The 13,668-nt window shown below is 45.9% G+C and overlaps 3 protein-coding genes across 3 annotated transcripts; 2 read left to right on the top strand and 1 right to left on the bottom strand.

Moving 5' to 3' along the window:
* Positions 1-133: 133 nt before the first annotated feature.
* Positions 134-2,163, top strand: SPBR_08260 (uncharacterized protein; the record flags this gene model as incomplete). Its single annotated transcript, XM_040766498.1, has 4 exons — positions 134-184; positions 267-336; positions 446-956; positions 1,578-2,163. The coding sequence occupies 4 exons, from the start codon at positions 134-136 to the stop codon at positions 2,161-2,163; spliced, it is 1,218 nt and encodes a 405-aa protein (XP_040614932.1).
* Positions 2,164-2,580: 417 nt separating this feature from the next.
* SPBR_08363 (HIV Tat-specific factor 1) lies at positions 2,581-4,246 on the top strand (the record flags this gene model as incomplete). Its single annotated transcript, XM_040766601.1, has 2 exons — positions 2,581-2,871; positions 3,149-4,246. 2 exons carry the CDS (start codon positions 2,581-2,583, stop codon positions 4,244-4,246), a joined length of 1,389 nt encoding a protein of 462 aa, XP_040614931.1.
* Positions 4,247-4,749: 503 nt separating this feature from the next.
* SPBR_08550 (uncharacterized protein) lies at positions 4,750-5,848 on the bottom strand (the record flags this gene model as incomplete). The annotated part of the gene is made up of 2 exons (XM_040766788.1): positions 4,750-4,862; positions 4,933-5,848. The coding sequence occupies 2 exons, from the start codon at positions 5,846-5,848 to the stop codon at positions 4,750-4,752; spliced, it is 1,029 nt and encodes a 342-aa protein (XP_040614930.1).
* Positions 5,849-13,668: the final 7,820 nt, after the last annotated feature.

The following is a 13,668-nucleotide window of genomic DNA, read 5'->3' as shown; positions in this document are numbered from 1 at the left end:
CGACATCATCACCGTATCCGTGTTCCGCCCGCAACACGTGTTCCAACACTGTCCAAAGTCTGAATTGATTGCCATAGCACGTCTACACCATCTTTATTGTCGAGACACCAGAACCCCACAGCTCTTCGCGAACATGTCAATAATCCCAACCATCACGTTCAAGGCGGGCCTCTGTGAGGTGGATGTACGTTGCCACTACTGGACGCATGCACGCATAGTTCCTGGCGACTTGGGGCCGCTAACATTTTGATTTTCCTCTGCTGCAGTCGTCAAGCCGGCCGCACAAGGTAAAAGCTCAGCCCGAGCCGGGCTACATCTTTCTGTACGCCGAAGATGGTAAGTGGCAGGTGGCAGGATCGTCTCAAGACCCAAGCCTCACGCTCCACGCTCCATGCTCCATTACTGCCCTGAAGCCGGCTCGTCTGTCCTAACATCCGCTTCCCAGAACTCATGCACTTTTGTTGGCGGCCACGGGACGTCCTGATGGACGACGCACCGCTCAACCTCGTCATGGTTCCCGGCGACGGCCGCTTTATTCCCTATGAAGGCACGGGCGACCATGCCTCTTCCAAGACCAACGGCCGCATCTTTGTCCTCAAGTTCGAATCGTCCTCCCAGCGCCACCTCTTCTGGCTGCAGTCCAAACCCCAGAGCCCCGACGGCAACCCGGCCTGGCTCAGCCCACGCGACCGCAAGATTGGCAACCTGGTCGACGAGCTCCTGCAGGGCGGCGAGCCGGACATTGACGCAGAGTTGGCCGAGGTGCGCGATAACAACGACGACGACCGGCGAGGCGGCGGCCACAGCGGCAACGACGGCGACGGCGACGAGACCATGGAAGACGCCGAGGACCACCACGGCGGAGGCCCCGGCGGTGCTGGATCCGGCGCGACGGGCGGCGACGTCCGCGAAGAAGGGGAAGATTCCCGCGAAGGCGGCGCCGACGGGGCAAGAGCGTAGGTGTTCAGTCTTCCTTTCCGAGAGCGTTGTGTGAATGAGGACGTGGAGAGACAAGAGAGACGAGAGAGACGAGAGAGACGAGCGACGGCCGACGGTATGGGCCAAGTCACAGCCCGGCGCACCAAGAAAGATACGATGAGGAAGCAGACGTGCAAGGACGGTCATCGAATCTCAAAGAGGCGGTGAAGAACCTGGCGGACGCGAACAGCTCTACAACTACGACCTGCGCGCCTATCCCTCCTCCCTCCTCAACACCCACATCTGTGGCTACCACTCACCCCCTGACGATCTGCACAGCAGAGCAAGGGCACGCGCTCTCTCGAGGCACTGGTTTCCAGCGTTGTTTTACCAGCATTCTATTATCTTTTTTTGTCAGTTATTAACCATAGAGCGTTTTGCCAAACGAAAAAGAAGAATATTTTCCACCAGCAAAAAATTTACAATTGTGTCGGTGCGGGCGGGCTTTTGTTGTTATAGACTAGCGTTTTGTGTTCGTCTTTTGTTCTCGTTCTGTCTTTTCCTGTCTCTCTCTCTCTCTCCACTCTCCATGTTGTCGTCTGTCACAGCCAAATCTCTCCTCCTGGCGATGAATCACCTCACTGACTTACATGCTCCAGAGTTTCGTCATCCGCGCCAGACGCAGCAACAGTCGTTCGCAACCTACTAGCATCGCTCGGCCAGCAGGGTAACCCGGGGGGCGGTGCGGGCGGTGCAGGCGGCGCGGGCGCCGGCCAGGCACGCGACAAGACTTACCCGCTGCTCAACGACTTGCTCGAGACCAAAGTCACCATCCCCATGGTTCGCAACGCCAGCGAGGAGTACATCGATGGCCTCCTCAACTACCTGCCGCCCACAGTCCTGATTTTGAGCCAGCACGAGGCCGGCGAGGACGGCGGCGACCTGGTCGAGCCCACAGCGGAGACCGCTGCTGCTGCCAAGGCTGCCATGTCCATGGCCGAGAAGAAGAACCTGCTCGAAAAGGTGCTGCGCAGCCCACAGTTCTCGCAAAGCCTGGCCAGTCTGTCCATGGCCATCCGCGACGGCGGCCTGCCCAGCATTGCGGACGCGCTAGCCATCCCTGTGAAGAACCAAGGCTTCCTGACGGGCGGTGCCATGCCCATGGGCGGCGCCGAGGCCGTCGAGGCGTTTGTGGAGGGCGTCAAATCGGCCGTCGAGGACAAGCTCGAGAAGCAGAAGCAGTAGCGGAGACGGGGGGCGGTGATGTCATAGGACATGTGTTTTGGTGAATATAGACTCCTTGTATGACACTCACATGTCTATTAATACATGTTTCGGCGTAAATATGCAAGCGAATCCAAAAACAAGAAAGAAATGAGATCAGATCCATGGAGTCTTACTGTGACATGCCGTCAATGTGATGTACAGTGTAATACAGTGTTTATTATGTAATGCACTGTGCGTACAATTTGGCCAATAGGACCACGAGATGGAGCCACTTCGAAGCTACCCTGGTTCTGCCAGCTGCATTTCTTGTTTTCGTTGATCTCATTCTCGTTCTCATGCTCATGCTCACTTGGTATCGCAAACATAACGAACACGACACGTCGGCGTCCTCCTCATGGTGCTTTTATAGCTGGGTCCTCTCGTATCACCTCCGCCATGGCCGACCAAGGGGTGGGCCAGATCTGGACGTTTCCAACGGACATATCACAGTTTGACGACGATGAGCGCATCTCGTATTCACGGCTCGACCGCAAGTACATTGCCGTGCAGGACGATGGCACCGAGTTTGAGTTTGACCAGTCACTGAGGCGTTGGATCCCGCTTGCGGACAACGACGACGCGGACGAGGGCAGCGCCATCGATGCTTTTGCTGCCGCGCATCAACAAGAAGGCAGTGCTTCGGAGAGCAGGAAACGGAAGCCGGACCACTCCTACTACAATAGCGAGGTAAGCTGCACCCGTTGTTGCTGCTGCCACTGCCGCTGCCTGTGTGCAGCTGCCCCTGCACTGCCGGCCCCTTTTCTGTCTATTTCCTCACCTCACCCTGCGTCATCCTCCTTTGCCTTCACCTGAATATCAAAATGAGACATACGAAAAACAAGAACACGCGATGGGAAATTTCACCGTCCCGGGCGAAAAACTGACCATTTTTGCTCTCCTCTTCCGTCTTGGCTTCTGCCTCGACTTTGTTGTATTGTACGCTCCTTGTTTCCCTCATGTTCAGCCACGAGATACAAGTCAGAACCGAGACCGGCATCCAAACGGCCGTCGAGGAGGTCACAATGGCAACAACAGCAACAACAACGACAACGACACTACCACGGGCAGCAGCAACAAGCGTGCCAAGGCACAAGCTGGCCCACGCCAACCGAAACAAAATACCGCCGTCTACGTCACCGGACTGCCCCCCGACGCCACGGCCGACGAGGTGGCCGAGCTGTTTTCACGCAAGTGCGGCGTGATCGCCGAGGAGATTGACTCGGGCCGGCCGCGCATCAAGATGTACACAAACAGCGACGGCTCCTTCAAGGGCGACGCGCTCATTGTCTTTTTCAAGCCGCAGAGCGTCGACATGGCCATTATGCTGTTGGACGACACAGACTTCCGCTTTGCGCCCACGCCGGGCAGCGCAGACGCCGGACGCATGCACGTGCAGGCGGCCGACTCGAGCTACAAGAAGACCAACTACCAGCAGCAGAGCGAGTCCAGCACGCCGGCTGAGGGCGGAACACCAGGCGCCGGAACGGCGTCGGCGGCGGCGTCGGCGGTGCCGACGGACACTGGTGGACAGCCGGGATCGTCTGCGTCTGCGCCGGCGGGTGGCGGCGGGAAAGCCGCTCACCAGGACAAGCAAAAAATCATTAAAAAGACGCAGAAGCTGGACGCCAAGCTGGCCGACTGGAGCAGCGACGAGGACGAGCGGTTTGCAGGCCTGACGGGCGGCGGCGGCGGCAACAGCAACGGCACCAGCCGCAACCGCAAATGGGACAAGGTCGTCGTCCTCAAGCACATGTTTACGCTGGCCGAGCTCGACGAGGACCCGGCCGCGCTGCTCGACATAAAGGAGGACATCCGCGAGGAGTGCAGCAAGCTGGGCGACGTGACCAATGTGGTGCTCTTTGACCAGGAAGCCGCGGGCGTGGTGAGCGTCAAATTCAAGACGGCCGAGGCGGCGGCGGCCTGCGTGCGGCTGATGGGTGGGCGGGCGTTTGACGGGCGCATTGTGGAGGCGACGCTGGCGACGGGGCGGGAAAAGTACCGCAAGTCGAAAAAGGGCGACGACGACGAGGGCATGGGCAGCAGCGACGAGGAGGACAATTGATTCTCGTGTCGATGGTCGGTGCTCTTCCATTAGCGTCTCGTTTTCAGAGTTGTGGCCTTGGCCGGTAATTAAGTTCTTTAATAGCTTTTTTATTTATTTTCTGTGTCATTTATTTCAATTTTCTTTTCTTAAAATAAACAGGAAACATTGAGGAATATAATACTTGCATTTATTAAACTTCCTTTTTTTTTAAAAAAAAAAAGTGTTGTCATTGATATAATATATGCTCTCCCTTTTTCATCAATTTCCAGTCATCCCCGTACTAAACACCGCGTCAATTCCTACCTTTCGCCCTCATACATCCTATCAACACAGCACCCACCATTTTTGGTTTCGTCAAAACATCACTGTGGTATATCGTAACAATAGAAGCCAAAAAGCAAAGAGCAGACTATAGCTTGCACGAGTCCATGAATGCGACCAAGGATCTCAAAACAAATTAAGGCGAGAGGACGACTCTCAGTTGTGGACCGGAAGAAGACTGTGTGTACCTCGACCTTTAGTTACGCCAGCATCTCTGGCTCAGCAGGTGGCACTTTCAGCTGGATCTTTTGTGCCATGGTGTACCAGATGGCCGCCTCGACAATGCGAACAATGATAGCGAGATCGCTCTCGTCTGACCTGTTAGTGGAAACGATACTTGAAAGAAGACAAAAAGGATCACGAAAGCGCAGGTGACAACTGACCTCTCGGCGCATAGATCATGACAAAGGTCGGCGGCAGCGGCGCCTTGACCCAGCCAGAAAAGGCGAGAGGGTGGCGCTGACCCCAGCCCTTGTCCAGCACCTCCTTGATGTCGTCCGGGTGCAGGCTCATGTGCATGGACTTTTCCGAGTCGTGGATGTGGAAGATCTCGCCCTGGCCCCAGACGTTGACGGGATGGCGTGCAAACAGGCCAAAGCCGTGCTTCTCGATGCACGAGGTCGCGATGCTCAACGTGTCGGGGTGCTCACGCGTCAGGGCCTCGACCGCGGCACGGAGTTGGCTGTAGCACGCCGTGGACGCCTGCTGGTCGAGCTGCCGCTGCGGCGCGAGGCCAGCCACCTGCGGCCGGGGCCCGGGACGGTACGGCAGTTCGCTGGCAGTTGAGTCCATGTGCTCGTCGCTGCTGCCGCCGCCGCCGCTCTGCAGAATGCCACGGGACGGCGCCAAGCCCGGGTCGGTCTCAGGTGGGCAGTGGTAGACGTCACGCAGAGCAAACAATCGGAACCACAGCAGGCGGACGTAGCCCACAAAAGTGGGTGGTGTGCCGCCCGGGCCCAGCAAGAGGAAATTGAGATAGTCGTTGCGGATGAGCAAGACGACGGGCACCGCAACAATAATGGCTTTGAGCACAGACAGGTGCATACAGTGCATCCCGACCACGAGCAGCAAGGAGCCGGCGAGCATGGCCCAGGCGTCGAGTGTGACGGAAAAGGGGTTCTGGTGGATGACCATGTTGATGGAGAGGTCGCCAGTGTTGGCGTCTCCGTTGTGCTTGGGAAGGGAGAGTGGCGACAGCGTGGATGAGGGCGTCGTCGAGGGCAGAGGTGGAGTATGAGACGACGCAGGCAGAGCATGTAGAGGGTCGACATCGGTCGACGTCACGATGAGAGTCGCCATGTTGACGGCCGATAGAGACAGTTGACGGCTGATATAGAGAATGGGAACCGGGAAAGGCAAAACAGATTGAGACCCAAGCGGGAGATGTCAAGAGACGGGCGGAAATGTGTGGGTATGTCGGGCAAGAGAATACGACGGCGGGTACGTGAGGAAACAAGGGCTGACGATGAGGCGACCGAGAGTAATGAGAAAAGTGCGAATAGATGCACGACTGACAAGGAGACGACAAGGGTCTCGCGTCGAGAAGATGCCTTTTTATTTGCCACCTGTATGCTGCCGAGGCGAAAGGCGGGTGTTGGTGGTTTGAGGTGGCTCTAGGTGCGAGGGCAAGAGGGAGCGTCGAGACGAAAGCGAGGGTGTGAATGTAGACCAGTTGTGGGATGCTCTTAGGAATATATAATGACAGCAGTCTGTCGAGAGTCGAAAGACGGCAAAGATGAGGAGAAGTTCGAGACAATGTGCAGTTGACCTGTGTGGACTAACACCAGAACAGCAAGAGCAAGAACGACGCTAAGTAGTGGCAGGTGACTTGCCCGAGGACCGGTGGAAAGAGGAAAAGAGAAGGAGGGGTGTGTACGAGGAAAGAGCAAAGTGACAGTGTGGGAGCATAAAACGTGGAAAGGCGATTAAGAAGGGCAAGAACAAGGTCCAGGAAGGAGCAAAGGACGTTGCGCAACAATGTTACTTTTGGGAAGCGACGATGGATGACAAAAAGGTGGGAGGCTTTTTGCCCTTTTAAGTTTTCGGCGTGGCCAATTGTGCGGTGTGTTTCTGTTGTGAGAATCGGGCCGTAATTGGTTTTTATTTTTATTTTTATGGTATTTTATTTTATATTTAATTTTTTTTGTTCTTGTCTCTCCTTCCCATAACATATGCCTGCTTAGCTCTTGTGTCGATGCTGCTGTGTCATAGTGGCAGCGTTCGATCAGGGATTTTGTTCCGTATACGGAGGGCAGCGCCGGTTTGCATGAGCGGATGGACGACGTCGACAGTACATGGGGGTCACCGCAAGGCGGTACAATGCTGGGGTGAAGGTGCGATATCGTGTGCGCCTGCGAAGGACACATTTGCGTTGTGCGTGGCACGAGAACAACGCAGATGCAAGTCCACTAACAAGCGGGTCCGGGGGTCAGGTGGCCGGTGTCGAGAGGTACAGGCGCCGGGCCAATGACATACAAAGGAAGACGGCTGATTGGAGCGAACGGTGTCTGGATCGACGATGCAGTACGAGAGAAAACGAATGAGACCTGGAGACGTAACGAAGACACGTCGAGGATAGCAAACAAGACGAAGGCGGTGACAGGACATCAGGGGATGAAAGTAGGCGCAGTTCCTCAGGACGACAACGTTCTTTGCTTGGCATGGAATCAAGACGGGCTTACATGGAAACACGAGCATATCAAGTGCAGGGCCGGGGTGTATCAAGGTTGCAAAGGGCTTTCTAAAAGACGCTTGCACTTGGTGACATTTAGGGCTGGGAGAGGTTGCTACGAGCATCCCGCCGATCCAAGGTAGTGGACGTCGTCAAGGTTCCAATTATGCTGAGAGAAGGCTACATGGCACAGACGTTGGATGCATAACGCGAGTCAATGTGAGAGGAATGAGGTGAGGCGACAAAAGCCAAGAGGTTAAATTTACAAGATGTCAAGATATGTGTACGACCTCGTATCGAAATCATCTTCGAAACAAGAAACAAGGCCGTGTAAATTATAATGATTGGGTTGGGATCAACAGACGATGGAATCAATGCCTGTCCCTCTAGAGCCTCTCAGCCTCTCACCCGCAAAAATGGCTTTTGCGGTGGTGGTCAGCAGGACCTGAATGTGGACACGACGACTTACACGCCACAGGCTACTGTCGAGTAATGTACGTCCAGACACCGTAGACACCAATGCAAATGACCTCATGTTGAGTCTTGGCTGTGCTAAGCAAGGCTTGCGTCGGGGAAACGTGGATTTAGTGAGAGGGCCTGAGGGCCCAAGGTCACTTATGTCATCCTACGTCAAACACACGGTCCATGGGGCAGGCAAAGTAGTGTTGGCTTTCTCGTTTACCAGCTTTCGTCGTTTTGCGTCGTACTTTCTGCTGGTGATCGACACTGTTTTAGCGACGTAAGTCAACCGACCAGGGGCAAGCATTTCGCACAGCCAATGGTATGTCGAGCGTGGCCAAATCGCAGCCACGAGTCTGAGGAAACAATTGTGTGGGCCAGGAAAACGACTGGCATTGGAGTTTATGGGCCAGGGAATGGATCATTGGATTCCGAATGGAAGAATGCATTTCACTTCCCCTTTTTTGGTATTTGTTCATTCTGGCCACCGCGAGTTCGCGACGCAAGCTGCCCAAAACCAACGAGTCAAATCCAATGCGACATAGGTCGCCCTTGTGCATCGTGCTCGTACGAGCGTGCAGGACTCTGTCGACGATGCGACCTCTCATTGGCAGTGGCCGGCATGCCGGATAGCAGCCCCGCTGCACAGATTGAGGTCACAAGGCGAGAGAATGCCCGAAACAGTACAGAAACGGGTGCGTATGGGCGACCGAAGCACGGCGACAGAGGTGAAGGGAGACGGATTGGCCACCCAAGAAGAAGTCATGTGATGGGCCCAAAATTGGGGGTGCATCCGATGCAGGAGCAGCTGCAGAAACACGCCAATTTGAGGGAGAAGATGCAAGGCAAAGAGGAGGTGAGAGGCTCAGAGACGCGGTGAGATCCAAGGTGGGGGGCCGTGTAAGTTGAAGCCCTCAGCAGAGGAGTGGGGACTGAGAAGGACGTGGGAGGTGACGATTTCAATTATTGGGAACATATTTGGGTCATTTCCTTCGTGTCCAAATTATGATCTTATAAAATGGCGAGATGTGTGCTAGGAAGGACGGGGGAGATGGTTGCTTGGGACATAAACGAGTGAAAGACCCGGATGGAAGTAGGGCAGGACGAATGAGGATAAAGAAGAATTTCTGGCTGGCGGAGAATCAATAAGCGATCTACTGATAAGGTGGCACGAGGCTATTCTGTTGAACTTAATGGGACCGATGTGCTAGAGTAAGTTAAGATGGCAGGAAAGTATGTATTTGTTGTCGAGTTTCACAGGTTTTTTTTTTTTTTTACAAAAGGACAATAAAATGCAATGAATTTAACTTGAGATAATGCAGGCCAGTTACAAAAACAAACCTCAGTCTACTGCAGCAAACATCATTTCAAGAAACCCTGTTAAACAATATAAAAAGTAACGATTTGACAAAACAAATTGGAAGAGTACGAATATCAAGACGGTGACACATACGACAGGAAGCACCTGTTGTTTGTGATATTTTATTCATAAAATGAACAAAGATCAAGGAGAAACTTATATAGAAAAGCTTGCCTCATCATCCATCGCATCTCACATAACGAATCTCATGTATCGCCTTCCATATCATTGCACGTCTTACACTCGTGTGAGTTTCTTTGAAAGCTTGCAAAGAGTCTTGGCAACGCAGATTCTTTCCATTGTTTTTTCTGGCCATTCATCTTGGATCAAAGAGAGTACACTTTAATGTCCTTACTAAACGTCCCCCTGTCCACGGAAGGACGGGTAGCGGGTAATTACAGAGCATGCCGGAAGAGTACAAGAGCGTAGCCTTGCGTGAGAGGCTCATAAACAGGGATACACAAATGAAATGTCGCCCTTATTTTGCTGCTGGGCTTTGGTCGTTCGAAGTGGAGGACAAAAGGACGGTACAAAAACCCACTTGAGCGACCCAAGTTGGCAGGTCGCATTGACGTTAATTGTGGAGTTAGTTTCGGCCAGCCAAGTTTAAATTGACAAAGAGAAGGGGGAAAGGGGGAAGGGACAGAAGACAAGCAACTGGAAAGGGAGAAAGAACGACTGGCCGGCTGGTAGCCCTTTCCACGGCGCTCTTTTACTTCCCCGTCCGCGCCTGCCTCCACGTCCTCACACTGACGCCGCATCAATCAGCAAACTGTGTCGCACCTGCCTCCCTTCAATTTGCACCCCTTTCCTCACAAGAATGAACTTTTGCCTGCGCCTGTTCCACCAAAGGCAAGCGAGCCTCGTGATTAGCCCATGAATACGACGTCCCATAATCGTACAACAAAAAACTCGGATCATGTGACAAAAGTGACTAAAATAGGTCATGTGATCAATCCGCCAGGAACGCGAGCGATTGCCCGCGCGTCAAAAAAGTGAGGCTGTAAAAATACATCGTGAAGAATATCGTTAAAATGACTACGTTTTGTATTAAGTAGAAGAAAATTATTTTTGTATTATAAATATATTAATTACGTGTTACTTTTTAATACCCTTTTTTATTTTTTCCGATTTTTTTTTATAAAAGTAGTATAGTAACCGAAGTATAATAATTTTAAATTAAAATTATACTTTTTCGATATTATAATATTACCTTTTATTATTTTAACCGTACTTAGTGTTTTTTTTATATATTTTAAGGTTAAAAAAACGTTTTTATTATAATATTTATTATTATATTTTTATAAAGTTATAAGTATTTAAAGTAAAAGAATTATTATTATATTATTAATTACTTATTATTTATATTATTAAAGTTTTTATTTATAAGTAAACGGTAAAATATTATTAAAGGATATTTACGTATATTTTAAGTACGAGGTATCGTATACCGTTTTTATAAACTATTAATATCGTCGATTAACCGTATAAAAGAACGTAAAAGTATATTTAAACCGTTAATAAATCTTGTATTTTATTATATCTTTTATTTTTAAATTAAAAAAAAAGACGTTTAATATAATCTTTAATATTACGACCTTATTTATTAGTAACCTCGTTTTTTAAATCGTTCGAGTTAATATTAATAATAAAAATACTCGACGTATTATTAAAAACCTTTTTACTTACCCTTTATATATTTATAACGTTAACTTACTTTATTATTTATAAGAGTTTATATTTTAGTTTTAAAAGAAGTTACTCGTAACTTTAAAAAGGACACGTTTTATACTTTTATATATTATCGAAAAAGTGTATATTATTAATTAAAGGTTTAAAGTAATAAAGGATATACTTGTAAAAAAGGAAACGGTTTATTAAAAAGGTAAGGTAACCGTATATTTAATATTATAAGTTTATATAGTATCGTTAAATAATTATAAGATTTATAAACCGTTAAATCGTCGTTTTTTATTACTTTTTAAAGGTTTTACGTTAACTTATACGAGTAATACGGTGGTTTTTTTCGAGTATTATATATATTTACTTAATTACGTTAAGAAATATATACGTAGTTAAAACTTATATTATTAAGTCGATACGTAGTCGATTAAAACGATATAAAAAGTCGTATTTAATTTAACGTTAATAAAACTTAATAATTATAATCGTTTTTAAAATAAAAATTTTTACGGTGTTTATAAAACGAGTTTATAAAAACTAATAATTTTACTTATATTAATTAAAATATATATAAACCTAAAGTTTAAAGTAGTTACGAACTCGACACCACTCGTATATCTCGTTTACGTATACTTTATAAATAAACTTTACGTTATAACGAGTCCCGTTATCGTTTAATATTAACGAGTGTACGTTAAAGTAACGTATAAATATTTTAAATATAGTCTTTTTCTCGTTTAAAAATAAAGACTTTAACGAAGTATTTTTTAATATATTAATAATACGTTATATATAATTATATATCCTTTTACAATATAATCCTTTAAACCGTCGTATTAATAAGAATCTTTAATAAGGTTTTAAATTAAAGACGAGTTATAAAACCTTAAAAGAGTAGTATTATAATAAACTCGTTATTTTAATATTTATTAACCTCGTCTTTATTATACGTTTTATATACTAAGTATATAACTATACTTTAATAATCGGGAAGACGTAACGAATAACCGTAATTTTAAACTAATCTTTATTATAATTAAAAAACGAAGGTGTAAAACTATTATCTTGTATAAAAGTTAAAAAAAAGATTATCGTAACTTTCGTAACGTTAACGTTAATCTTTTTAATATTAAACGTTATTTTTATTATTTTAAAGAAAAGGTATACGAAAAGAACGTTAATCCCGTTAACTTTCGTAAAAATAATAAATAAATTTATATTAACGTTATTTATACCGAAAGTAGTATCGATAAAAAACTCTTTTATAATAAAAGTAAACGGTTATATTATTTCTTTATAAAAAAAAGTAAGTTTTTTTATATTATTATAAACGTACTTTTTAAAGGTAAATTTATCGACTTTTTTTAATAAAAGTAATAATATAAAAACGTATTAATTTTAATCTTATACTTAAAGATTTTTATTAACCTTCTTTTACTAATAATAAACTTAAAAAAGGGTTATACGACCTACGTTAAACACTTTACTAATAATAAGGTCGTAGTAAATCTTTACGGGAGTGTAAAAGTTAAACCGTATATCGATATACTTTAAGGCTTTTAATTTAAGATTAATATTTATATATATCTTATAATAACGGTGACGGAGAAAAAGTATAAACGTATACTCGATATAATATACTTTAATCGTTAAACGATTATTATAATCGTAACGTTTAAAACTTTTTTTATCTCGTTAACTCTCGTTTTTATTTTTTTATTTTATATTCGTATCTTAATAATAATAAAAATAAAACGTAAACGAGATATAAACTTTATAAGTTATTTTTTAAAAAAAACGATAACTACTAATTTATTAAATAGTGTCGATTAAAGTTAAAATAGTTTACGAGACGTCGTTTTTAAGTACTTCTTTTTTTTCTTTTAAATTTTATTAATTTAATAAAAGAAAAAGGAAAAAGATAAATAAACGGTCGATAATAAATAATATATTAATAAACGTAGGTTTATTATTCTTTTAATTATATTAATTATAAAGAAAATAAAAAAGAAATAAATAATTAAGTAAAAAAAGTATATTAATAACTTTTACGTTTATAACTTTTAATAAAAACCTTTTAAACGTTTAATTTAAAAATAAAACGTTTTTTTTATACTTTATATAAGTCCTTTTTTACTTATTATTTTATAAAAACCCGAATTCGGTAATATCTCGTACTATTTAATATTTCGAATAATACCTTTTAATAAAACTACCGAAAAAAGGGTTAAAAGGTAAGAAAAAAGGGTCGAGAAATAAAAAGAAAGAGTTTAAAAATAAAAAGAAAGGGTTTAAAGATAAAAGGAAAGGGTCGAGAGATAAAAAAGGGTCGAGAGACGGTTAAGGTTTTAAAAAGGTACCGATTTTTAACGACGACAAGACGTTATAATATCTTAAAAAAGAAAAGAAAAGTTAACCATATATATAAAAAGACGGTCGAAAAGATAACATAAAAGTAATCTACATACCGTCTTCCATAGTAGTTCAATTACCGAAAAACGATAAGGGTAAAAGAACGTACAGATTATATAAACGGAGGATTATAGTGATAGATACGGGTAAAAGTAAACAAAAAAGAGGACGCGACGCGTTTTCGACGTGGTCACGAGAAAAGCGGACCCGCTAGTCCCTAAAAGGATGGCGTTTTAGTCACATGATCCGAGTTTTTTGTTGTACGATTATGGTTCATGATGAATGCTTGAAATGTCCCACTACCCGCACCTTGTTGCTTCGGTTGCTTTAGCAACTAGCCCAGAAATAGCAAGTGGGACCGTCTTCTTGCTACATTGGCCAATGGCCTGCGGCAGCGCTGCACACTAATAACAAAAAAGCAAGCAAAACACTTTCACACTAGCAATTCAAAGGCGAGAAAGAGCGACCCAATCTCTCTTGCGTCGCGACTTCCTGAACTCCCTTATGCTATATTGTGCCCCCACTAAAGTTGGC

The sequence above is a fragment of the Sporothrix brasiliensis genome (genome assembly GCF_000820605.1).
Source record: "Sporothrix brasiliensis 5110 chromosome Unknown Cont22, whole genome shotgun sequence".
Lineage (NCBI taxonomy): Eukaryota > Fungi > Ascomycota > Sordariomycetes > Ophiostomatales > Ophiostomataceae > Sporothrix > Sporothrix brasiliensis.
The sequence above is the reverse complement of the archived record's forward strand: the minus strand, read 5'-3'. Positions and strand labels throughout refer to the sequence as shown.